The sequence below is a fragment of the Nerophis ophidion genome, linkage group LG03 (genome assembly GCF_033978795.1).
Source record: "Nerophis ophidion isolate RoL-2023_Sa linkage group LG03, RoL_Noph_v1.0, whole genome shotgun sequence".
Classification (NCBI taxonomy): Eukaryota; Metazoa; Chordata; class Actinopteri; order Syngnathiformes; family Syngnathidae; genus Nerophis; species Nerophis ophidion.
The window spans coordinates 70,502,204-70,529,839 of NC_084613.1; the positions used below are offsets into that span (position 1 = coordinate 70,502,204).

General features: G+C 38.5%; 1 protein-coding gene across 1 annotated transcript; it reads right to left on the reverse strand.

Moving 5' to 3' along the window:
- Nucleotides 1-27,636, reverse strand: LOC133550002 (ribosome quality control complex subunit NEMF-like). Its single transcript, XM_061895975.1, has 32 exons — nucleotides 27,476-27,636; nucleotides 27,266-27,334; nucleotides 23,601-23,703; nucleotides 22,973-23,098; nucleotides 22,756-22,904; nucleotides 20,499-20,566; nucleotides 20,322-20,411; nucleotides 20,167-20,240; nucleotides 20,020-20,090; nucleotides 15,141-15,216; nucleotides 14,922-15,062; nucleotides 14,647-14,855; nucleotides 14,408-14,581; nucleotides 13,061-13,124; nucleotides 12,896-12,984; nucleotides 12,706-12,809; nucleotides 12,571-12,633; nucleotides 12,372-12,484; nucleotides 11,226-11,283; nucleotides 11,093-11,151; nucleotides 10,916-11,036; nucleotides 10,682-10,850; nucleotides 10,560-10,602; nucleotides 10,441-10,490; nucleotides 6,780-6,924; nucleotides 6,638-6,715; nucleotides 5,781-5,975; nucleotides 3,067-3,102; nucleotides 2,883-2,989; nucleotides 2,763-2,806; nucleotides 2,540-2,619; nucleotides 1-2,465 (listed from the first exon to the last, which is right to left on the reverse strand). Exons 1-32 carry the CDS (start codon nucleotides 27,532-27,534, stop codon nucleotides 2,388-2,390), a joined length of 3,105 nt encoding a protein of 1,034 aa, XP_061751959.1. The 5' UTR covers nucleotides 27,535-27,636; the 3' UTR covers nucleotides 1-2,387.

The window sequence follows — 27,636 nt, forward strand, 5'->3', positions numbered from 1 at the left end:
TTTATCATAATCAGCTCATTTTTAATTGTTACATAAAAATACAATTATTATCAATTAACATTTATTAACACTTACAAAGATAACGAAAATTGGCACCATTGAGTCCCTCTTCGCCATGTACATGCTTCCCCTGCTATGCTGACGACACACAACTCTACCTTAAGTTCTGCTACTATTGCTTGTCTTAGCTCCCACCTGGAGGAGATAAACACATGGATGAGCCAAAACTTCTGCAGCTGAATGGCTCAACAACAGAATCCATCCAGACCGGTACCCCTCAACAACTCCGCTCTTCTCATCACTCTCAGGCCACAACGTTCTGTTGCCAACCTTGGGGTCAAGTTTCACCCCCACCTGTCCTTCAACAATCATGTACCCACATCTGCAAAACCTTCTTCTTTTAACTCTGTAACATCTCCAAACTCTGCCTTTTCCTCTCCATTCCTGCTGCGGAGAAACTCGTCCATGCCTTTGTCTCCTCCAGGTTGGATTACTGTAACGCACTCATCGGGATCATTGAAAGGAGCCCCCAAACGCTCCAGTATGTTCTGAACAATCCTGAAGTACATCACCTCCATCCTCCACACCCTTCACTGGCTCCCCATCTTCGCCCGCATCAAATATATACACAAGGTTCTCCCTGCATGGCACTCAGCATCAAGGGTTGGAATTGGGGGTTAAATCACCAAAATGATTCCTGAGCACGGCCACTGCTGCTGCTCACTGCTCCCCTCCCCTCTCAAGAGGTGTAACAAGAGGATGGGTCAAATGCAGAGGATAATTTCACCACACCTAGTGTGTGTGTGTGTGACTATCAATGGGACTTTGACACCCACCAATGTCTGCTCGGTGATGCCATCAGGCCAACAGCACAGTTTGTTCTCAACCAGAACACAGCTCAAGACTATGGGGGACAAGGCCTCTGAAGTGTGTGGAATGCATCTGGCCAGGATCTCCAGCTCTCACTGGATCGGTTAGCAGCCGAGTGTGAAGTGACTGGGATGAGAATCAGCACCTCCAAGTCCGAGTCCATGGTTCTCGCCCGGGAAAGGGGGGAGTGCCATCTCCAGGTTGGGGAGGAAGTCTTTGCCCAAGTGGAGGAGTTCAAGTACCTCGGAGTCTTGTTCACGAGTGAGGGAAGAATGGATCGTGAGATCGACAGGCGGATCGGTGCAGCGTCTTCAGTAATGCGGACGTTGTATCGATCTGTTGTGGTGAAGAATGAGCTGAGCCGGAAGGCAAAGCTCTCAATTTACCTGTCAATCTAAGTTCCCATCCTCACCTATGGTCATGAGCTTTGGGTCATGACCGAAAGGATAAGATCACGGGTACAAGCGGCCGAAATGAGTTTCCTCCACCGTGTGGCGGGGCTCTCCCTTAGAGATAGGGTGAGAAGCTCTGCCATCCGGGAGGAACTCAAAGTAAAGCCGTTGCTCATCGAGAGGAGCAAGATGAGGATGTTTCGGGCATCTGCTCAGGATACCACCTGAACACCTCCCTAGGGAGGTGTTTAGGGCACGTACGACCGGCAGGAGGCCACGGGGAAAACCCAGGACACATTGGGAGGACTATGTCTCCTGGCTGGCCTGGGAACGCCTCGGGATCCCCCGGGAGGAGCTGGACAAAGTGGCTAGGTAGAGGGAAGTCTGGGCTTCCCTGCTTAGGCTGCTGCCCCCGCCGACCTCGGATATGCAGAAGAAAATGGATGGATGTATGGAATGCCCATCCTGATCACCTCAGGGCCCCAGAGACAGTGAAATGCTTTAAAAAAGGTTTAAAACCCCCCTTTAAAAAAAAAAAGCTTACATCGAATTTTTAAATTGTGTGAGGTGTCATGCATTTATTTCTTTATGCCTTAATATGTAGCGAATAAAAAGTGCATCATAAATAAAAGTTATTATTACTGGTATTGATTCCCAGATACCAGCAATCTGTACCGTATCGGTTCACCCCTAGATTGATATTTTGTCATATTTTAACTTTTGTCCTTTAATATAGTGTTGAAGTAATATTTCCAGTCTTTATACTTTTTAACTGGACGATAAAGTGTCCTGTTGTTGAAGCTCACCTTAGCAAGATGGTTGCTTATGAAGCCCACTCAAAGAGTCCTTTGCACACTAGTGATGATTTTACAACAGGACTAACTACAACCACAACACAAATCTTACGCTACATATCTGACACACGTGTAAAGACAAGTGTGGTGTGCCTCATGCTGTGTCTAGAGGGTGAAAATGAGAGGCGCACTAAAAAGAACTGTCTTGTATTGTGTTATTCACATGATTTGTTTCCCATTCCAGAGATGAGATTTGGTCATCAGAATCCATTTCCATGATCCAACACTAAATCAAGTGTCCAATGTCAATTACCTACAGAAGGTGATCATTTTACTTCCTCTTGACCGCCTGCAGGTTGGGAGCAGACACTTTCACTTTGCCAGGCATGTTCCTGGACAGGTCGCCATCCTGAGAGACGGGGTCATAGTTTTACAAAAGAAAAGAAAAAGACTATATTCCTTGTGTAGTTGACGACTTCTTACCTTGACGCTGCGTAGAAGATCCTTTTCTCTCGCCGAAGCTTCTTTGGCCTTCATGAAGCTCAAAAGTGCAGTGCGTGCAGCTGGAAGGTACACAGAAATAAACAAAGTAGCGATTTAGCTTCTCGTTGTCTGGACACCAATCCAGCTGGGGTAGGCTCCAGCTTCATTACACCAATCCAGCTGGGGTAGGCTCCAGCTTCATTACACCAAAGGAACGTCTTACCTTTGCCTTTCTTTTGACTGCCTGGTGTCAGCTTGACTTTATGCCTGTAAAGTTTTGGGCAGTACAAAAAAAAACCTCACTCTAGTGTCTGATGAAGGAATGCCACTATACTGTACATACTTGAAGTTAGAGAGTGCACTGTAGGGGGCGCACATGGGCACTGCAAACATTAACATGTCCTCCAGGTGAGGTTGTCCTGTCAGAGAGGTGAGTAGGTTCTCTGCTTCCTGACACACACACACACAACATGACAGAACCTTGTTAAACATATTTGTCTTTTTAAATGTTGGCGTTTGAAGTCTACCTCTGCTCCGGGGTTGTCTGGATCCACCTCGTCCTCCTAAAAGCACAAACATTATCAGTCAAAGCAGGGTGTGTAATAAATATATATTAACAATAGACTATGCTAATATACTCACAACCTTTTTTATTGTAAGATCTTTTATTAATTGTCAGCATTTCTTGATATTACATTTCTGTCTGTTGGAGTGGACATAGACCATTACAACGTATCCCTACAGGTAACTGTAACAGGGCCACAGTGCAGGAAGGCTCTATAACAGGGGTCACCAACGCGGTGCCCGCGCGTAAGGTCCACATGAGTAGCCCGCTGGCCTGTTCTAAAAATAGCTCAAATAGCAGCACTTACCAGTGAGCTGCCTCTATTTTTTAAATTTAATTTATTTACTAGCAAACTGGTCTCGCTTTGCTCGACATTTTTAATTCTAAGAGAGAAAACTCAAATAGAATTTGAAAATCCAAGAAAATATTTTAAAGACTTTGTCTTCACTTATTTAAATAAATTCATTCATTTTTTTTTTTTTTGCTTCTTATAACTTTCAGAAAGACAATTTTAAACTAAAAATATAACCTTAAAAATTATTTTAGAATTTTTAAACACATATACCTTTTTACCTTTTAAATTACTTCTTCTTTCCTGACAATTTAAATTAATGTTCAAGTATTTTTTTTTTATTATTGTAAAGAATAATGAATACATTTTAATTTAATTCTTCATTTTAACTTTTGTTTTTTCGACAAAAAATATTTGTGAAATATTTCTTCAAACTTATGATTAAAATTCAAAAAAATTATTCTGGCAAATCTCGAAAATCTGTAGAATCAAATTTAAATCTTATTTCAAAGTGGATTTTAACCTATTTAAAACATCCATCCATTTTCTAAAATTAATCTTATTCAGGAAAAATGACTAATGATATTTCATAAAATATTTTTTAAATTTTTTCAAAAAGATTCAAATTAGCTATTTTTCTCTTCATTTTTTTCGGTTGAATTTTGAATTTTAAAGAGTTGAAATTGAAGATATACTATGTTTCAAAATTCAATTTTCATTTTTTTCATGTTTTCACCTTTTTTAAACTGTTCAATTAAGTGTTATTTTCATCATTTATTCACTACAAAAAAACCTTTCGTAAAAGGACAGAAATTGTACGACGGAATGACAGACAGATATACCCATTTTTTTATATATATATAGATTTATTTATTAAAGGTAAATTGAGCAAATTGGCGATTTCTAGCAATTTATTTAAGTGTGCATCAAACTGGTAGCCCTTTGCATTAATCAGTACCCAAGAAGTAGCTCTTGGTTTCAATAAGCTTGGTGACCCCTGTTCTATAACATACTAATTTAAATACTTGTGATCTCCAAAATGGGCATGCTGTTAGTCGTGTCACAATTTTTTTATTTACTTGTACATAGTGCATATATATGTATGTACACACGTGTGTGTGTGTGTGTGTATATATATATATGTTTGTGTGTGTATATTAGGGCTGTGAATCATTGTCACCACACGATTCAAACCGATTATCGATTCAAACCCAATACTTTTTAAAATAACATCAGGTGCGATTAACTACATTCCTCCATAAAATAGACAAACTGCTTTGATCAATTTCTATATTACTTAAAAGAAAACTGGTTTTGTTTAACCAAATGCTACCAAAACATTTACTTAAGCAAATGCTACCAAAAGATTTACTATAGTCAAATACAAATAAAGCTACAAGAGAAGGATACCACACTTCTCTTTTCTCAAGTGATTCCGTACAGCAAATATAGGCATCTACATCAACAATATGATTTGCCCGAGGGCCTGACAGGACAAGTTATATATATATATATATATTTTGTTGTTTATAAATTTTAGATTTTTTTTTAAATTAAGAATCGTTACAAATAAGAATCGTAGCTCATTCAAAAATATATTTTTTGACACCCCTTTATATATATATGTATGTATGTATAAATATATTTACACATGTATATATATATAAATGTATGCACACACACACACATATATATATATATACATATATATATATATACACACACATATATATATATATATATATATATATATATATACATATATATATATATATACACACACATATATATATATATATACATATATGCACACACACATATATATACATATATATATACACATTTATTTATATAAATATATATATATATGTATAAAAATATAAATTTAAATCTCCATAAATGATTCCCAGGCGCATCACCGCTGCTGCCCACTGCTCCCCTCACTTCCCAGGGGGTGATCAAGGGGATGGGTCAAATGCAGAGGACAAATTTCACCACACCTAGTGTGTGTGTGACAATCATTGGTACTTTAACTTAACTTATATTTCCACACGTGTGTGCAGGCTCACATAGGAGGTACTTGTGTTATTAATTACTCAATTTAGTTTTTCATTGTTTGTATTACTTTTTACTGTATGTAAAATCTGTGCTGCAATCACAGAATCTCTCCATTGCACATATATTTAAAAAAAAATAAGTTCAAATAAGGTAAATTTCTTCCTCGATCAGAACTATGAGCAGAAACAGAATGGAGACTTTCAAAGTTTCAAAATAAGAGTCTCTGCTTAAACACAGGGTACAGGATGCATCGAATATATCCCATAAATACAAGAAAGTATGTGATTGACACACTGACGTTACCATAGCAACTAAACTCCACATACCTTCTCCTCTTGTTCCGCAACAGCCCCCTCCTCATCCTCGCCTGTCCTCTGCTGTGGTCTTTTGGCCGCCGTCTCCTCTTGGCGAGGTTTCGGAGGAGGCTTCTGAGGGGCGGTCTTCTTTAGGAGCTCCTCTTTCCCTTTTCCCTTCTTGCCTTTCTTTCCCTTCTCCTTCTCTTCCTTTGTGGAACCTGCTGACTAAAAGGACAACGTCTTAACCCTTTGATCTTAAGTCACTCTGTGTGTGTGTGTGTGTGTGTGTGTGTGTGTGTGTGTGTGTGTGTGTGTGTGTGTGTGTGTGTGTGTGTGTGTGTGTGTGTTTGGTTGAGTGATTTTTTCCGTGTGTGATTTTGATTGTGAATGTGATTTTATGTTTGTGTGTTTGTGATTGTGTGATTTTTAGGTATTTGTGTGATGTTCTGTTCGTGTTTTTATGGTAGTGTATGATTGTGTGTGTTTGTGTGTCACTTTGTGTGTGGGATTGTGTGGAATTTTGCGTGCGTGTGATTGGGTGTTATTGTAAGACTCTGCATGTGATTAAGTGGGTTTGTAACTTTGTGCATGATTTTATTCAATTATGTGATTGTGTGTGTGATTTTATATCTGATTGTATGTTGGTGTCTGTGATTATGTATTTGTGGGTAAGTGTGTGTATGTGTGTTGTTTGTGATTTTGTGTCTGTGTGATTGTAAGTTTGTCTGAAATAGTGTAATTCTGTGACTTAACATGTGATTGAGTGTGTGTGTGTGTGTGTGTGTGTGCGTGCGATTGTATATTGGCCATTGTGTGTGTTTGTTTGTGGTCAGTGATTTTGTGTGCATTTGATTTTGTGTGTTGTGAACGTGTGTGTCCACACCCACCCCAAGCAGCTGCATCATGAGCTGGCGGTCCTCATCATCCTGGTCCTTGTACTTTTCTCTGATCTTCTTCATCTTGTTCTGAGACAAACCAACCACACACGTTAGGCTTCCATGAAAGATGAGCTAATAGAATCCTCACAACCTTTTGGCCTCTCTTGGGCGGCGCCTGGGAGGGGCCGGTCACACTTTTTGAGCCGGGGTCCACTTCCGGTGCTGCAGGTGTGGGGTCGGTGCTGTTGTCGGGGTCGGTCGCTTCCTCTGGTTTCTGCTTTTTCTTCTTCTCATCTCTAGTAGGGAAAGTCAGAAGACAAAAACATGAAAGGAAGAAAGTCGACTAATTCCCTCGCAGTCTCAGTTTGGACATCGGTGTGTGAAGTTTGCTTGTTTAGCACATGAGTACATACCTGACAACACTTGCGTCTTAAAACACAGAACATTGTCAGTTTGCCAACTCATGCGTCGCCTGCGCAGTGCTTTATTTTACTGGCTTTTATTTTGAAGGTCTGACTTTTTACACGCTGCAGAATGATCCCAGGGCTCAAATTTACCACGGCAACTGCTGCGACCGCCCTTGTCATTACCTGCGATGCCCTAAAAAATTGGCCAACATCAGCGGCAAGAACATGCCGTGACCGCCCTTGACTTTTTACTAATGGACTAAGGATGTAACGGTAAACGGTATAATGATAATTTGTGATAAAATTCCAAATGGTTAGTAATACCGTCTAATTTTTTAGTTACCGAAAACCCGTCATTTAATAATGCATTTTAGGCAACACGAAGTCAGGCGCATGCACATTAGCGTCGTTTGGCGAACTAACTACATGGACTTTACTCCAAAGATTTCCCCTCAGAGTAAACGGAGCCAAGCGCTTGGTTTAACGTAATTTTCCGTTGCTTCCCGGCGTTCGCTTAAGAGCGCGCTGCTGTGTTTAGATGGAGACAGGTGTGGACAATATTGGAGACGGACGCATTTGTCCACACACTAAACGTATACAGCGAAGGAGAAAAAACATTTGATGTTGCTTTTATTTTCTCAGTACAGCGACCTTCAGCTGCTGTGACTGAGAGTTAATGAGGTGAGGAAACATGTAGCAAGCAATGTGTCGGGAACGTTTTCATAACTTGTTTATAAAGTCTTTAGTTTGTTTACTGGGATGTTCACTTGTCCTTTATTTCAGTGGCCCCCAACCACAGGGCCGCGGCCGCAGCTCAATTGGTACCATCCGCAGAATAATTTTTTATTATTTTTTTTGTTTTTTATTTTACAAAAAATATATATATTTTTTATTAAATCAACATAAAAAACACAATTAATTAGTGCATCAACCCCAAAAAACTCCCTTTGTCATAAGAAGAAAAAAAAAAAGCTACGGCACTAGCATATAGCAGTTAGCCTTCCATGACCCACAATGCACTTCTGCCATGACCCTCCCCCGCCGAATTCTTATTGGTTGACATGTGTGTGACAATTGCTGACGTGTGTGTGATGATTGCTGATATTTTCTTCGTCTCTTCCATGAATGAGATAATGATTTCACACATAAGTCGCTCCGGAGTATATGTCGCACCCCCGGCCAAACCATGAAAAAAAACTGCGACTTATAGTCCGAAAAATACGGTACATATAAATGTACATAACTTTAAAAAAAATATCCCTCCATCAAAATGTAAAAATAGACATAAAGGCATCATGTAATGACAACTAGCTGACAAGTTGATATTATTAAAGAAAAAAATAATAATATTTTTCTTTAGATATATGGATAACGTTTATTATGATGGTATTACAGTACGTTCACATCCTAACAGTGCTTTACCTAACAATCAGTAATCATAATTTCCATATCGATCACAATAATCATAATTGGCAGCCCAAATCTCATACATGACCACTATTTTTATCTATATCGACAAAAAGTGCAGTTATGTCTTATGGCCATCAGGTTCTATCTTTCAACCTTTTTTGTGCATATATATGTGTGTGTGTATATATATATATATATATATATATATATATATATATACACACTTTCATGTAGAACTATTTAATTACATTTTATTTAATTAAATAATTAGTAAATACATAATTACAGATTAAAATAAATGTAATTTGAAATCAAATAATGACACATTTATCAACATATTTGTGTATTTAATTATATTTAACCAATTACACATTCAAGTCACTATTTAAAGATTGATTTACCTATTTAATTGTGTCCCATTTACCCCCTATAGTCAAAGAGTGTGAACGCTTGTTCGTTTCCATGTGCCCTGTGATTGGCTGTCGACTGATGTGGGATCTGAGCTGAGGATGTAGTTGTGGCTTTTGCAGCCCTTTGAGACTTGTGATTAAGGGCTATATAAATAAACTTTGATTGAGTGACTGATGTTAGGCTCCAGCTTACCTGTGACCTTAATGAGGACAAGCCCTATCCAAAACTGATTATTATTAAGTACAAAGTAATATTTGTTTGCCATGTGTGTAGTGAGAGGAAAACAATTCAATTATTTTCCACTAGATGGCAGAAGGTACATAATTCATGTGTATACTAGAGATGCGCGGATATGCAATTATATCATCCGCAACCGCATCACTAAAGTCGTCATCCACCCGCCACCCACCCGAACCAACATTTCATCAAAGCCACACTTGCCTGCCACCCGCCCGTTTTTATATATCTAATATAGACGATGCAAGGCACTAGTGAGGTTAGAAAGTGTAACTCCCTCCAAATAGCACAGACAGAATTGCTTTCTTGAACTGATTTATTTGAAGGCTTACTTTCCCTTCAAATTCACCGTGAAAACTGTAATAAATAAAGCACGTTACAAGTGTAAAAATAATAACATGCACAGCATGTGGATCAAACATTTTACCAAGTAAAACACCAACAAATGACAAATACCTCGTTGGCCATACCCGGAAGTAGCTTCCTTACATCCGTCGACAGACCAAACGAGACACTTCAAAATAAAAGTATGCCCCCATACTGTTTCAAAGAGTGCTGCTTGTTTTTTCTATATGGGTAACAAGATTTAACTATTTATAAATGGTTGATTTCTATAGGCTAGTAAGGTAAAGTGTTGTAGCTGACAAGTTTGGGCTACCTTGCTTCTGCAGCCTTCATCAGAGGTGTCACGTGATGTTAGCGTGACGTCGTCTGTGACGTTATATATGGATTGTACCATCAAGAGTTGTCAGGTACAACACTTTACTTACTAGCCTATATAAATCAACCATTTATAAATACATGTCAGTAGGCTAAATTAACCTCTTCAACATAACATTTAACTATGTTTAATGTAGCGGCTGGCTACGGGGTGTTAGCCAATGACTTTGGCTCGGGGGCGGGACTTCCGGGAGAGATAGGGAAGTGACGTTATCGACAGGAAGTGAAGGTTCGAGTTGTCCCTGGAAAAGCGTTAGAGACATGAGAGCTGTTGTGTGGTTGTATTACATCTTGTGCAATAAAGACAAGACAAACGAAAAAGTTTTATGAGCCTACATTCCTGGGATTATTACAAGATATATTTCCGAATTGGTTCAACCGCCACCCGCCCGAATCTATTTAAAATCAATTTTTTCGTCATGTCACCCGCCTGACCCGCGGTTTATCCGCGGACTCCGCGGTTGTGACCGCAAAACGCGCATCTATAGTGTATACCATCTGGCGGTGAGCAGTGACATTTTTCTCATCTAAAATATGTGCCTCGGCTTGTCAATAAGCTAACTTTTTCACACAGAAAAAACTGTTTCAGTGCAAATTCTCGACAATTATATTGTGAAGGGAACTCACCGCCTCTGTTTCGCTGTCATGTGTTTCTTCCCCAGCAATTGGACGTCGGCCTGGGCAGAAAATCATTGATAATGCATCTTAAAGACATACTGGATATATGGTTGAAAGAAAGATGGAACCTGCAGGGATTCATCTTCTTTAAAGGTGACTTTCTGGGAGCTCCTGCATGGTTTATACAAAAAAAAAAACACCCAACAATATGAGCTATCATGATGTGTTTGGAAGACGATGCTTTCAGTACCTGTTGGGTTGCAGATGAGTGAGGGCGATGGTGGTGTCAGGGTAGCTCAATTCTTCACTTGCCTCTGCCTCCGAGTCGTTACCCTTCGTATCCTCCACATCGTTAACCTGCAGCTTATGTTCCTCCTCCTCCTCTCCTCCTGCTTCATCCTCACCACCGCTATCGTCACCTGCCAGGGCAATGCACTCTGTCTTCTGATGCTAGCATGATAACATAACACCAATGGGCACGCACCAATCAGCTCCTCCCCTTCCTCTAACAGCTCGGCAGTTCTGTTGGCCACTTCCTCCATGTCCTCCTCCACCGTCTTTACTTTACGCTCGCCTCTGTGCCGAAACACACACTGCTCGTCCACCTGCAACACAAATGTTGGATGTACACACGCTTAAACACACGAGCTTGTGCGTTTACCTTGAAGAGGAAGCCAAAGCCCATGATCAAGTAGGAAGGTGGAAGATAATTTTTCTTCCCTGAGGACAAAAGTAAGCATTGATTCAGCATTTTGTTGAGTAAGGGTGTTAAAATATGAATTCATTTTTCATACCTCGAATCATGAAGCTACCAGTGGTCAGGTACTCTCCTGTAGGTGCTGTCTTGGACACCTACAACAACAGCAACACTTGGAATCAATAAATCATACACAGCCCTTTACAACATACAACCTCAAAATAATGATCATACTGCGTTAATAAAATACAATATGCTAAAAAATACACAGCTCTGTTATGTAACATGAGTTTTACAGACATAGTTTGTATTTATGCTTTCAACAAGCACTTTATGATCCATAAACATTAATCTTATTTTTTTCATGTACCGGTATTTATTTCCTGGGTTTAGGTTTGTTGTTAAATGAAAGATGTTTTGTTCTGTACAGTAAAAAAAAGATGAAATTAAACAATTTTATCACTAGCCAAGTTATCATCATGTAATATCTTTCAATACAAATATTGCACAAAAATATGTTTAATTGTACAGAATGTAATTACTATATTTTGGTAATGATTTTTTTCATTATGTTATAAGAAATATTACTACTGTTGCATTTTTTTCCTAATAAAATTAAAACTGTCTTGTAAAAATAAAATTGAAGATACATTTATTTTTGCGAGTTGAAGAGAAATACTTTACCAAACTATTTTTAGTAAATGTTTTCTCCATAACAAAAAATAACACAAAAAAACACATACAATTTTTTTTTTAAATATTTTTAGTTGATCAAATAGTTATGTTTTTTTATAATATTACACATATATTACAGCCTCTAAATTGATTAATTACATTAATAATAAAAAAAAAGAAATAAAAGTCTCAAATAAAACGAACTATGCAGTACATACATAGGTAGTGTCTTTTTTTAGTGTAAAATATTTAATTTATGTGGTTTCTTTGTACACATATATATATACATCAAGGGTGTCTAAACCTTTTCCACTGAGGGTTGCATAAACAAAAATCAATAGTAACATAATTCTTTTTAAGACAAAGCTTTGTGTTACTATTTCTAATGAGGATGAACATTTTAGCTTGTTTTCTTTACATTCTTCCTTTTCACTCTATTTTTCCCCATTTTGCTGGGGTTTCTACAATGTACAGCCGGCCCATAAAGTAAAAAAAAAAACAGCGGGTCGTACTTTGTACACATCTGACATCTAACAGGTAACCTAATTTCTTGTGTAACTGGTCTCACCTGATGATGGTGGACCCACCAAGCGCTGGTGACTATCTTAGCATCCCAGGCGGCGCTGTAGCACACAGACATGGTGCCCGCCTCTGTCAGGGTGCGAGGGGGGATGGGATTACCTGCAGCAAAGATGAATACCTCCATTAGGACTTACCATAACTTCCTAAATTTACAGTGTAGACAATCAGGACACAAACAGACTGACCTGAGGGGTTCTTGATAATGCAGCTGGTTGCACCGTGGAGGTCAGCATGGACGTAGATGTCGCCTAGCAACAAATGGCAGATTGTGACAATGAATTAAGAGAACTAACAACTTCAGAATTTGAAAGATTCCCTACCAGCCCGCAGGTAGCGCTTGACGATCATCTCGTTTTGCTGCTGGTCCCTTCCTGCGATGACGAGGTAGTTCTCCGAGGTGATAAACCACAAGAACTTTTCAAACCTACCAAAAAAGGAGGCCGACACAGACAATTGTCTACCGTGACCTTGTAGACACGAGCAATGAGCAGCTGTGAAACTGCCACCCACCAATAGACCTTCCTGGCTTTTTGAATGGTAGTCACCGTCTGGACTTCTTTCAAGGTTTGGTGGGTTTTTTTCTCTGCTGATTTCATGGCCTTGTGTGAAGTCAGTGGAACATTTTCAGTGGCCGTTGACTGTAAATTTGGAGAGAGTTGACTTTTTCTTTTTTACCTTATCTGCTGCTTGGATTGTTTTCTGTTCCTTCTTTTCAGCACTCCGCTTGCAGTCATAGTATCTGAAAAAATAAATGTCATACATTTATTACGACTAATAGCACTGTGTGCTGCTCCTGTTATGGTCTCTGTAAAGCTGGTGTTTATGGTGCAGTGTAAAGACAAAATGTTGCTGTATGTACACCTTATAAGGGAATGGAGGGGAGAATAATCTGGTTACGACTAGCAATGCCATTCTATGGTATTGTACTTTTGATCTAATTTGAGTGTCATTATTCATAAATATAGCATAGTACTACTATAAAAGTGCATTGTGCTCCCCACTAATAAACACCTTATCATAAGAAATATGGTACAGTGTCAAAATCCTTACAGTGATTAGCATTGGCCATTTTTTGTGAAAAAGTGTAGGATCCCCGTTGGCGGGTAATGCCTTTTAATGCCAATCACAAACGCTGATCCCCTCTGGATGAGACTTTATTTATTTTTTGTCAAAATGGTGGTATCTATAATGTCATGATCCTACATGACAGACTTTGTTAGTTATAATCCTATGTTCTGTATCACTCCTGTCCTGGTGCTCTTATTTTGGTTTTACTTGCTGCCTTACCCCTTGTTTTGCTACTCCTTTGCTTTCTGTTTTATGTTTCCTGCCAGTGCCCCTTTTTTTCTATTACTAATCAAGCCTATTTAGGTTTGGCTGTCGCTCCTTTCTAGAGCTGCATTATTGGCTTTTTGTCAGAGTGCATGTATTACCCTGCTGCCGCTACGTGTCTTCCACTACCCTTTTGTTTCTGCCAGTGTTTTTTTTTTTTTCAAAGTAAAAATGTAATTCTTTAACCTGCACGTCACCTTCTATCACTGCATCCTGGGGTCACGTCAACATGCCCCACCCTTTGTATTACAAAAAATATTAATAATTTAATCAGTATTTCAGTATGCATTTCTTTCTAGTTCAGTTGATATACATAGCTACTTTTACAAAAAAAAAAAAAAAATTGTGTTAAACTTATATGACTGGCAACATTTTAAATTGAACTTTTATCAGAAAACAAATGTGTGTTCTTTGTCTTTGTGGTATTTTGTCATTAAATAGAGGCATCATGTCTCAATTGAACAGTTATGATAATAATACAAAGAGTTTAAGGAAATATTATTTGATCCTTTGTGAGCTACTCAAAAGGAACTGGCGAGCTACCGGTTGGAAACCCGTTGTAGGGCTTAGTGTAAAAAATAGCTGTTTTTATGTTCATTATGTGCGTTTTTTCACTATTCACAAGGGGGTCTCGCAACATCACCCCCGCAATAGGGTGGTGGGGATCAACTATAGTTAATCTGTACTGACTTTTTGGCATTGGCGTAGGCTGACAGGCCAAGATCCACATCCACCAACATGGGCTTGTTCCTCTGCAGCTTCTTGTTCTGTCCTTTGTCTTTATTTTTGTTTTTCTTCCCCTTGTCCTCGTTGGGCTCCTTAACGGCTTCCTCCTCCTGCTCTTCTTCAGTGATGTAAGGATTCCTAGATTTCATTAAAAATGATGCTGGATAGTCATTTTGTTGTGCACAGATTGTGTTGGGTCTCACTTTAAAAGCATGGTGATGTGGTTGGTCTTCAGCTTCAGCTCCTTGATGGAACACGCCACAGGATCGCCAGCGGCTTGCGCTTCCTTGACGAGCACGCCGATCTCCGTCCAATCCACCTGGTTGGCTAGGGCACTGCGGATCACCTGCAGCGCCCGATCAACCACCGTCAGGTTCATCTCTACCAGCTCACCTTTCACTCTGTCCACTTCCTGTGAGTAACGAAAAAAACATGTCCTGGCGGAGCTTGACTTTTTGAAGTCTGTATTACCATTTACCTGAACTTGATGCAAGGCCTCCAGTCTTTGCTCGTGGTCCTTCTTGACGTTCTCCAACTTCTTCAAGGCTTGCTTCTCCTGCTGCAAAGCTTTCATGTCGATCCTCTGGCTCTCCATCTTAGAAAAGAACTCATCTACTGCCTGAAAAGACGACATCACAAGTGATCGGTGCGGTAGAATAGTAGTGGAGATGAAATGTGATAACTTGGGAGTATTTACCTTGTTAAAAGTATCAAATTCCAAGTAAGGGTTTTTTAAATGCTGGGCAAAGAGGAACGGGTGGAATTCATCATAGCTGTGTAAAGCAAATTGTGTTATCAGTTTGGATTTGTCTGCATCTTATCTTATCAGTAAAAAAGTATCAATAACATGATTGGATTACATAATTCTAACTATGATTAAGCATGCCCATTTGTATTCATCATCATCATTATGCATCTCAAAAAGTTTATCACGCAAACTTCAGTGTAGCATCCTTTTACTGTAAACAGTGTAGTGGTACCTCAATTTCAGAGTGCTGCAACGTAGGAGTGTTTTAGGATAAAAGCTGTGTCTCAGCTAATTGGTCTGTTTTAAGATGCAAGCAAAAATTTTACAGTAGTTATAAGCATCCCCGCCATTAGTTGGTGTAGCAAATGTCACAATGAACTCCATAAGATCTGACCATAACATCTGGTCTTACTTGCTACCATTAGATTATAGGAAGATATCGACATAAATGTGTTTTCCAACCATCGGAGTAAAGTGAGTGTACAGTGCTGAGAAGATGAAGTGCATGATATTCACTGAATTAAAGTGCCAGTAAAGTTGAAAAACAAGTTGACTTTATATAATAAATTGTGTTTCATTGTATCCATTAAACCAGTGGTTCTCAAATGGGGGTACGCGTACCCCTGGGGGTACTTGAAGGTATGCCAAGGGGTATGTGAGATTTTTCAAAAATATTCTAAAAATAGCAACAAATCAAAAATCCTTTATAAATATATTTATTGAATAATACTTCAAAAAAATATGTAAGTTCATAAACTGTGAAAAGAAATGCAACAATGCAATATTCAGTGTTGACAGCTAGATTTTTTTGTGGACATGTTCCATAAATATTGATGTTAAAAGTTTCTTTTTTTGTGAAGAAATGTTTAGAATTAAGTTCATGAATCCAGGTGGATCTCTATTACAATCCCCAAAGAGGGCACTTTAAGTTGATGAGTACTTCTCTTTGTAGAAATCTTCATTTATAATTGAATAAATAAATGATAAATGGGTTGTACTTGTATAGCGCTTTTCTACCTACAAGGTACTCAAAGCGCTTTGACACTACTTCCACATTTACCCATTCACACACTGATGGAGGGAGCTGCCATGCAAGGCGCTAACCAGCACCCATCAGGAGCAAGAGTGAAGTGTCTTGCTCAGGACACAACGGACGTGACAAGGTTGGTACTAGGTGGGGATTGAACCAGGGACCCTCGGGTTGCGCACAGCCACTTTACCACTGTGCCACGCCGTCCCTATCACTTGAATCACTTGTTTATTGTTCAACAAGTTTTTAGTTATTTATTTATCTTTTTTTCCAAATAGTTCAAGAAAGACCACTACAAATGAGCAATATTCTGCACTGTTATACAATCTAATAAATCAGAAACTGATGACATAGTGCTGTACTTTACTTCTCTTTTTTTCCAACCAAAAATGCTTTGCTCTGATTAGGGGGTACTTGAATTAAAAAAATGTTCACAGGGGGTCCATCATTGAAAAAAGGTTGAGAACCACTGCATTAAACCATAACCAATTGTCTTTACAGTCCGCAAAGTATGTAAAAATACCATCTAAAAGTCACACAAGGCCCCAAAATTCAGAGAGCCATTTTAAGTATTGCGCTCCGAATAACTTCGGCTATTTACGGAGATTGACGTCACTGAAGGAACGCTTCTGCACTCTGACCATAGTATCAAATGAGTCATACTAGAAATATGCAACAAATATCATTGACAATCTCTATTCAAGCCATGAACACATACATTTTTCTGTTTGTGCATTCTAAGTCTTAAATAAATAACTATATAAAAAGTCAACTAACAAATAAGGAGTCAATGGGGGCTCTGTAAATATAAAATCAAACTAAAGATGGCAGTAATGCAACATGTTTGGATGCAAACTGCTGTAAAACTGTAAAGAAGAAAAAGAAGCTCATGTAGCACAGAGATGTCGTTTGCTGCCATTTCTGCTACTGCAGCATTGCGTCTCGGCTCGTCAAAGTTATTCTAGATTATAAATGATGCTTCTTATCTGGATAATAGGAGGATTTAACCATGAGTCTAGAAGTTGTTCATCTGTGACATTCAATTTCTACCTACAAATGGAGACAAACACACTACAACAGGAGACAGTGTCAGCAGAAAATTGTTAACCCTTCGTATGGATTAAAAATAATTCTTCATCTAAACTGGAACATATGGACATCCTATCAGTCGTCATCACAGCGTGAACAGACATTGTACAGTAAGCAATAATTTGATTGTTATAGTTTGTATTTCTTGTTTACCACTTAGCAATACAGCTGCATAATGCTTAGTGTTTCACTAAATCTGGATCTGTTAATCAGAGTTTTTAAAACTTGAAGCTCATCCTCCCTATATTCAGGATAACAAATATATGGTTCTGGACCATCATTTGTCCAAAAATAGTTAGCTCCCACAAAATCAGAAAAATTTGCATTGTTGTTGGTGATAAAGAGATCTGTGGTTCCTACGTCTACGTCACGCGATGACGTGTCTGGCTAGCTAAAATGGCTCGGGAATCTCCGTGAGATTGATATTACTTAGAGCAGATCTATTTACTCACAAATTTTGTAGGTCTTTCGATACCATACATCAGATATATATGACAATAGCTTCAAAATAGAGGCCACTTGTTTTTCCACTGTACTGGTACTTTAAAGAAAAAAAATTTATCAAAAACACAAAATTTGAGCATATCATTGCTAGATTGCACCATGCTAAAGCAGAATGAGTCAATAACGCCAGCAAAAGATGTCAAAACCATATCTAAACGGCAGCCATCTATCTATTAAATATGGAAAAGCTTCAGATGGTGGATTTGAAAGAAAAGCAGCTGGAAGGAGATACCGTAGAAGTTCACTATCCAATCCCAATCAGAATCAGAAGTACTTTGGTAAATGCTGTTCATTATTAATTTTAAAAGGCCTTCCTTCCTAAGTGTCAACATTGTATTGTTTTAGTGTGGGGCTAAGCACCAATTAAATTAAGTTCAATTAATTTAAATGGAAGATGCTAATTAGATATACAATTTTTTTGAGTCAAATGGGTCATTCTATGATGTTTTTCTATATACTTATTTTTGGTCTACATAACATGTAATGGTGGTTCTTTATTCAAACTTTTTACAGACCATCTTCCAGCCGCTTTCTGACCCTCTCTCTATTCAGGATGGGCTATTTTGTGGGCTTATTTACTGTACATGCCTCAACTTCCACTGCCTCTTCTCCCCATCAGCACATGTTGTAGTTTTTAGCGCTTCTATAGTGAATCCACTGACAGATATAAGTTTGGGTCAAATTCCAAATGGCTCATCTGGAGGAAGTATAAAGGAAAGCAAGATTTTTTTTTTAAATATCTCAGCAATACCTCTATGTTTTGATTTAAAAAAATTTGGGACTTAGGCAGATCCCAAATACACAAAAACAGGTACCAATAAGTAAGAAAAGTAGTTTTTGCCTGATATGTCCCCTTTTAAGCGCTAAGTTACAGAACTCATTGAACTAAAATAGGGAATGTCACAATGAGTAAACCCTGTAAGAGCCAACCAAAACATTTGGTCTTATTGACTAACATTATCTTATAGCTAGAGATTGACGTAACTTTGTTTTCCAACCATGGGAAAGAAGAAAGTGAGTGTGAAGGACAGTAAAGTTGATGAATATCCATCAACACATCCATCTTTTTCCGTTTACATGGAGGTCGGGTCGCAAGAGCTGCAGCCTAAGCAGAGAAGCCCAGACTTCTCCCCCCAAATTACTTCGTCCAGCTCCTCCCAGGGGAACCCGAGGCACTCCCAGGCCAGCCGGGAGACATAGCCTCTCCAACATGTCCTGAGTCTTCCCTGTGGTCTCCTACCGGTCGGACTTTCCCCAAAATTCCTCCCCATGAGGGCGTTCGGGGGGGCATCCTTACTGGATGCCTGAACCACCTCATTGGACTCCTCTCAGTGTGGAGGAGCAGCGGCTTTATTCTGAGCTCCTCCAAAATGACGGAGCTTCTTACTCTATCTCTGAAGGAAAGCCCTGCCACCGGACGAAGGAAACTCATTTCCGACGCTTCTAACTGTGATCTTGTCCTTTCGGTCATAACCCAAAGCTCATGACCATAGGTGATGAATAGGAATGTAGATCGACCGGTAAATTGAGAGCTTTACCTTCCAGCTCAGCTACTTCTTCACCACGACAGATCGATACAGGATCCCCATTATTGCAGACGCTGTACTGATCCACTTGTCGATGTCACAATCTACTCTTTCTTTACTTGCGAACAAGACGCCGAGGCACTTGAACTCCTCCACTTGGAAATAATCAAAAACATGACCCAGCATGTCGCCAATTTGGAAAAATAATTTGAGCGTATCACTGCTCGTCTGTACCATACTGAAGCAAAATGAGTAACGACAGCCAAGAATTTTGAGATAATATCTAAACAGAAGACATCCAAGAAACTATTGAAAAGCTGCTGATGGCATGTTTGACGGCAGAGCAGCTGGAAGTTAATACAGCAGAAAGGTTAATGCTGTAGATTAGTAAAACATTACTTCATAAAAATACTGTAGTTGTTTGTAGTAATTTATTTTGGTACAATATTCCTTATCTAAAAGATAGTTTTTATTTTTAAACCGCCTGTTACATGTTAGAATTGTGCTGTTTTGGAGGGACCGAGAACCAATTAAATTGAGTTAAATTCATTTCAGTGGGAGACGGTTTGTGATACAAATGTTTTGTGTCAAGAGCTCCGTCACAGAACCAATTAAGCTCGGAAGTTGAGGCACTACTGTAGTCATCGTACTTATTGCAGCATTGTGTGATGTAACTCACGTGAGCAGCTCTTCACTGGCTTTCCCAGGAATTAAGCTGGGTTTTTTCTCACTCTTCTGAATGATGAAGCCCTTCAGTAGAGCAAATAATAATTTTAAAATATACAACAGGGGAGGGAAAAGGAAAAATTAAAATCACAATTAATACTTTGCCACTAAAGTTCTCCGTTTTTTCCATGTACGTCTCAGCCATTTGCAGGGCTTCCAGTATTTTAGGTGCAACTAAAAAACATAATATTAAATATCAAAATAAACATAAATAGTTCACATGAACATAATCCGAAATCTCAGCCCTCTCCACACCTTGGGAAACCTCCACTTCGCTGTCAACTTTGACCGAGCCTGGCAGTCCAGCTTCTATTAAACAGTGTTCTATCACAGTGGCTCCGTACGCTGCAGAATGTCACAACATACTGTATCATAACAATATAGTTCAAATGAAAGGAAGTGAACTGGATTATGTTGTTGGTGGTTACTTACGAAGGTGAGGGTTCAGCACCTTTTTCACTTGCTCTCCATTTGGTGCTTTGCTGATGATCTCACTGAGTCTACATGTAGAAATTAAAAATGAGCATGAAGCCAACACAATAATAGCGGCCTCACATCAAAATAATTCCATTTGTTTCCTCTCAGAAAAAACATATATGGCAGAATTTACAATGACTGGGGCTGTAATGCTAAACAACATATTAGCATTAGCTTAAATGAAAAGCGTTTTTTGGGGGGGACGAAAAGCATGTATTTTTTGACTAGTATTGTATTTTATTTCAAATATTTTCTAATATATTTTCAGATGAATTAATATTTTTAGATTCTTTACAGAAATTATTTCTGGATGAATAAAAAACACACAATACTTTTCATTGCACAGTAAAAATATATTGTATATTTTATTGGTATTACACATATTTAAGTTGTTACATACAGTACATTTCTTATGTAAGTAGCATTATTTATTCTGAAATATAAAGTAACGATGCAGACACAGTTTAATAATACAAACCCCGTTTCCATAGGAGTTGGAAATTGTGTTAGATGTAAATATAAACGGAATACAATGATTTGCAAATCATTTTCAACCCATATTCAGTTGAATATGCTACAAAGACAACATATTTGATGTTCAAACTGATAAACTTTTTTTTTGGGCAAATAATCATTAACTTTAGAATTTGATGCCAGCAACACGTGACAAAGAAGTTGGGAAGGGTGGCAATAAATACTGATAAAGTTGAGGAATGCTCATCAAACACTTATTTGGAACATCCCACAGGTGTGCAGGCTAATTGGGAACAGGTGGTTGCCATGATTGGGTATAAAAACAGCTTCCCAAAAAATGCTCAGTCTTTCACAAGAAAGGATGGGGCGAGGTACACCCCCTTGTCCACATCTGCGTGAGCAAATAGTCAAACAGTTTAAGAACAACATTTCTCAAAGTGCAATTGCAAGAAATGTAGGGATTTCAACATCTACGGTCCATAGTATCATCAAAAGGTTCAGAGAATCTGGAGAAATCACTCCACGTAAACGGCATGGCCGGAAACCAACATTGAATGACCGTGACCTTCGATCCCTCAGACGGCACTGTATCAAAAACCGACATCAATCTCTAAAGGATATCACCACATGTGCTCAGGAACACTTCAGAAAACCACTGTCACTAAATACAGTTCGTTGCTACATCTGTAAGTGCAAGTTAAAGCTCTACTATGCAAAGTGAAAGCCATTTATCAACAACATCCAGAAACGCAGCCGGCTTCTCTGGGCCTGAGATCATCTAAGATGGACTGATCCAAAGTGGAAAAGTGTTCTGTGGTCTGACGAGTCCAAATTTCAAATTTTGGGGGGAAATATTCGACATCGCGTCAACCGGACCAAAGGGGAAGCGAAACCATCCAGACTGTTATCGACGCAAAGTTCAAAAGCCAGCATCTGTTATGGTATGGGGGTGCATTAGTGCCCAAGGCATGGGTAACTTACACATCTGTGAAGGCACCATTAATGCTGAAAGGTACATACAACTTTTGGAGCAACATATGTTGCCATCCAAGCAACGTTATCATGGACGCCCCTGCTTATTTCAGCAAGACAATGCCAAGCCACATTCAGCATGGGCTTCGTAAAAAAAGAGTGCGGGTACTTTCCTGGCCCGCCTGCAGTCCAGACCTGTTTCCCATCGAAAATGTGTGGCGCATTATGAAGCGTAAAATACGACAGCGGAGACCCCGGACTGTTGAACGACTGAAGCTCTACATAAAACAAGAATGGGAAACAATTCCACTTTCAAAGCTTCAACAATTAGTTTCCTCAGTTCCCAAACCTTTATTGAGTGTTGTAAAAAGAAAAGGTGATGTAACACAGTGGTGAACATGCCCTTTCCCAACTACTTTGGCACGTGTTGCAGCCATGAAATTCTAAGTTAATTATTATTTGCAAAAAAAAAAATTACGTTTATGAGTTTGAACATCAAATATCTTGTCTTGGTAGTGCAATTCAATTGAATATGGGTTGAAAAGGATTTGCAAATCATTGTATTCCGTTTATATTTACATCTAACACAATTTCCCAACTCATATGGAAACGGGGTTTGTAGAAAAATCCATATGTAAAGAACCTGTAGCACTAATGGACACTTTGTATTCTCTGCAGTTGAGTTGATAAACATCCTCTGTGTTACATATACAGTATGTGGAAATAGATTGAAACCGATAACATGCATAAAAGCTCATAAAAGTACCGTTCCAGAGTGATGAGTGGTTCCGGGGGCCGAGCGTTCTCCACAGGGTAGCGCTCTCTCACAGCAATCTTGACGTCTTCAACCTCGGCTGTGCGAAATCGAAGCAGGTTCAAGATGGTGTATTCGTAGTCTGTAAGAATGATGTTACCCTGCAGACACACAACATATGGACATACTGTACACACTGTATTGTGTGTTTATGCATACGTCGTCCTACCCGGTCATAAAGTTCCACAATGAGGTGATAGGCCGCATCGTCAGAGCCAAACTGGATGTCGACGATTCTGTCGATGCCGAGCTGCTTCACCTGGGTGAGCCGTCGCGATTTCAGGTGCTTGCGGCACTATGAGGACAGGGGCTTGAAATTAAAATGTTCTCTTAAAAGGACCCATATCCTTCAGGTGACCGGCATTCAACAAACACTCTTTAGGAATTTTTCCCTCCTGAAAATGAATCTGGCAGTCATTTCCCATTAAATATATTACTATTTGAGATCTGTAGGTAACTAACTATACTTAACTAAATTAAACTAACTAATAACTTTCCTCTGGCAATGTTCCCCTTGCATTTGAAAAAGTGGTTATTCATCCACTGCTAACCTTGATCCTGCCCTCATGATACACTACCGGCCGGTGTCCCACCTTCCCTTTACCTGGAAAATCTTAACAAAATTTTTGTTTCACAGCAGCTAAATGAACACTTAGCAATCTAACAATCTCTGTGAACCCTTTCAGTCCGGTTTCAGGGAAAATCACTCTACGGAGACAGCCCTTTAAGTGGAAAATGGCACATTCCCAACACAGACACCAAAATAAATGAGGCTATTTCAAACATCTACTTCTTACTTTCATTGCAAAGCCCGAAGGCATCATGTTCTTTGGCCATTCAAAGTCTGTCGAGTGGATCCGGATGCCAGATTCAAGCAGCAGAATGGCTTTGCAGTCAGGCCTTTATAACACAAAAATATACGACAAACAGTATATCAATTGGCCACAACATTAGGTACTAAAAAACACTTGAAGGCAATCCATCCCGATGGTTCTCAAACCACAGACCAACATTTTTTAAGGTGAGTTTAAAGTTTTTTCAACTTAAACATAACAATAACAATATTACTATTGCTTACTCCCCTTTTATCAAAAAAATCCACTTTACTTTTCTGATAAAATGTTCACTTTACTTTTATCAGAAAAGTAAAGTGAACATTGTTAAGCTTTGGCTTCATGGATTCATTTGGAAAGAACTTGCAGAACATTCTTGAACATCTATTTACAGTGGATTCGGATCGTATTCACAGCGCTTCACTTTTCCACATTTTGTTATGTTCCAGCCTTACTTCAAAATGGAATAAATTCATTTTTGTCATCAAAATTCTATAAATACCACATCATGACAATGTGAAAGTGTTTTTGAGCTTGGCACACCAATCATTGGGGAGTTTCGCCCATTCCTCTTTGAAACACCTCTCAAACTCCATCAGGTTGGATGGGAAGAGTCGTTGCGCAGCCATTTTCAGATCTCTAGAGATGTCCAATAAGATTAAAGTCCTGGATCGGGCTAATTTCTTAGTTTTAATGTTTTAAGAAAAATTGCAAACCGTGGTTCAATCTTTATATAAAGGACATTGGTAAAGTTACAAAAGACTTTTTAGTATTATTCGCGGACGATAAAACAGTGTTTTGTTCAGGAGAGAACACACAGAAGCTAATAAAAATGATTATAAAATAAGTAAATTAAAGAGATGGTTTTCCAATACCAGACCTCAGTAAAACTAAAATAATGTTATTTGGTAACAGTAGAAGATAGAGTCAAATACAAATACAAGTAGACAAAATAGAAATTGAAAGAGTAAATGAAGAACCAGGATCAACATTCTGTACTTATTGATAATCTCATTTATCTCACCATGTGAAATACAACATACTTCACAAACTATTATTTTTAATGTTTTTATTTATGGAGTAAAAATGAATTGAGAACTGCAAGTGAACAAAAATGTTAGCAATCACTATGTAATGAAAAAGGGGGATTAAATAAACCATGCTCCTTCCTAGTCCTTTTCGAACCTGTTGAAAAGAGAAACTGGAAATTGGGATGTATCATGTTCGAAATGAACTCAAACATATACATATATTCATCCATCTATATCCACATATACATACTTACAATCATACATTTATTTATATGTATATATATATTAGGGGTGTGGTAAAAAATGTATTCGAATACTAATTGAATCGAATACGTTGTGCGATTCAGAATTGATTCTCATTTTTTAAATTTATTTGTTCAATCCTTTTTTTAGGGGGGATTTTTTTTTTTAATCAATCCAACAAACCACTACACAGCAATACCATAACAATGCAATCCAATTCCAAAACCAAACCTGACCCAGCAACACTCAGAACTGCAATAAACAGAGCAATTGAGAGGAGACACAAACACGACACAGAACAAACCAAAAGTAGTGAAACAAAAATGAATATTATCAACAACAGTATCAATATTAGTTATAATTTCAGCATAGCAGTGATTAAAAAATCCCTCATTGACATTATCATTAGACATTTATAAACATTTTAAAAAAGAACAATAGTGTCACAGTGGCTTAAACATGCATCGTATCTCATAAACCTGACAACACACTGTGTCCAATATTTTCACAAAGATAAAATAAGTCATATTTTGGGTTCATTTAATAGTTAAAACAAATTTACATTATTGCAATCAGTTGACAAAACATTGTCCTTTGCAATTATAAAAGGTTTTTTTTTTTTTAAATCTACTACTCTGCTTGCATATCAGCAGACTGGGGTAGATCCTGCTGAAATCCTATGTATTGAATGAATACAGAATTGTTTTGAATCGGAAAAATATCGTTTTTGAATCGAGAATCGGATCGAATCGAAAAAAATCGATATATTATTGAATCGTGACCCCAAGAATTGATATTGAATCGAATCGTGGGACACCCAAAGATTCGCAGCCCTAATATATATACATACATACATACGTGAGTATATATATATATATATATATATATATATATATATATATATATATATATATATATATATATATATATATATATATATATACATACGTATATATATATGTATGTATATGTTTGTGTGTGAGTAGTATACACACACACACACACACACACACATATACACACCCAAATATTCGCAGCCCTAATATATAGATACATACATACATGAGTGTGTGTGTATATATATATATATATATATATATAAATATATATATATACATACATATACATACATATATATGTGTGTATGTATGTATACATTTGTGTGTGAGTATTATATATATACACACACACACATACACATATATATCCATCCATCCATTTTTTCTACCGCTTATTCCCCTTATGTATGTATATGTTTGTGTGTATTATATATACACACATACACACACGCACACACACACACACACACACACACACACACACACACACACACCCAAAGATTCGCAGCCCTAATATATATACATACATACATACATACGTGAGTGTATATATATATATTTGTTTATTTATATATACATACATATATATATACATACATATATATGTGTGTATATATGTATACGTTTGTGTGTGAGTATTATATATATACACACGCACACATACACATATATATCCATCCATCCATCCATTTTCTACCGCTTATTCCATTTTGGGGTCGCGGGGGGCGCTGGCACCTTTCTCAGCTACAATCGGGCGGAAGCCGGAGTACACCCTGGACAAGTCGCCACCTCATCGCAGGACCAACACAGATAGACAGACAACATTCACACTCACGTTCAAACACTAGGGCCAATTTAGTGTTGCCAATCAACCTATACCCAGGTGCATGTCTTTGGAAGTGGGAGGAAGCCGGAGTACCCGGAGGGAACCCACGCATTCACGGGGAGAACATGCAAACTCCACACAGAAAGATCCCGAGCCCGGGATTGAACCCAGGACTGCAGGACCTTCGTATTGTGAGGCAGACGCACTAGCCCCTCTAACACCGTGATGTTGTTTGTCTATCTGTGTTGGCCCTACGATGAGGTGGCAACTTGTCCAAGGGTGTACACCGCCTTCCGCCTGATTGTAGCAGAGATAGGCACCAGCGCCCCCAAAGGGAATAAGCGGTAGGAAATGGATGGATGGGATGGAGGTATTTATATATATATATATGTTTGCATTTTTTCTTACAGTATAATTTAGGCATCATAAATAGAGGAAGGAGCTACAAATAGACATTTCTTCCCCCACTTATTCAGTTCATATGTTTAGTTTGCACTAAATTTTAAGACACTTATCAATATTATACTGTCTTTTCTTATAGTGGAAAAATGCTTTGGAAGAGGTCATAATTGTCATCACAGCTTTAAAATCTATGTTGACGTCACTGCATTACGCTCGCTAGGCAAAGTGGGAAACTTCTTAAAAGAACACACGCCAAGACTAATGCGTGGGTTATAACGGGGTCCTTACTTTTGTAGCCGAATGAGGTACGTCTTGTTGTCGATGTCATACACGTTGTTCACTCTCATGCCGATGTAGCTGCCAAAGAAAAAGAAAAGAGGCACAAAACAGAAAATGAATGCCGTGAGTGCGAAAGTAAACATTTTAGCATAATAGCTAGCACCTGACAGATGAGCCAAGTTTAGCGTGTTTAAGGGCCAGGAAACACAAGTCACCTACTTGGCATTTATCTCAGCGATAACCGCCCTGATGTCCGCTGTGGTAAATCTGGTTTTCATGTTTAATTAATGTGTTTGAAAGAAGAAAGCGTGAAAAAAATGATAGGACGAGCTTGTGCCACACACTTGTCCGGGATGAATACCACGCATGCGCAGTTCGGC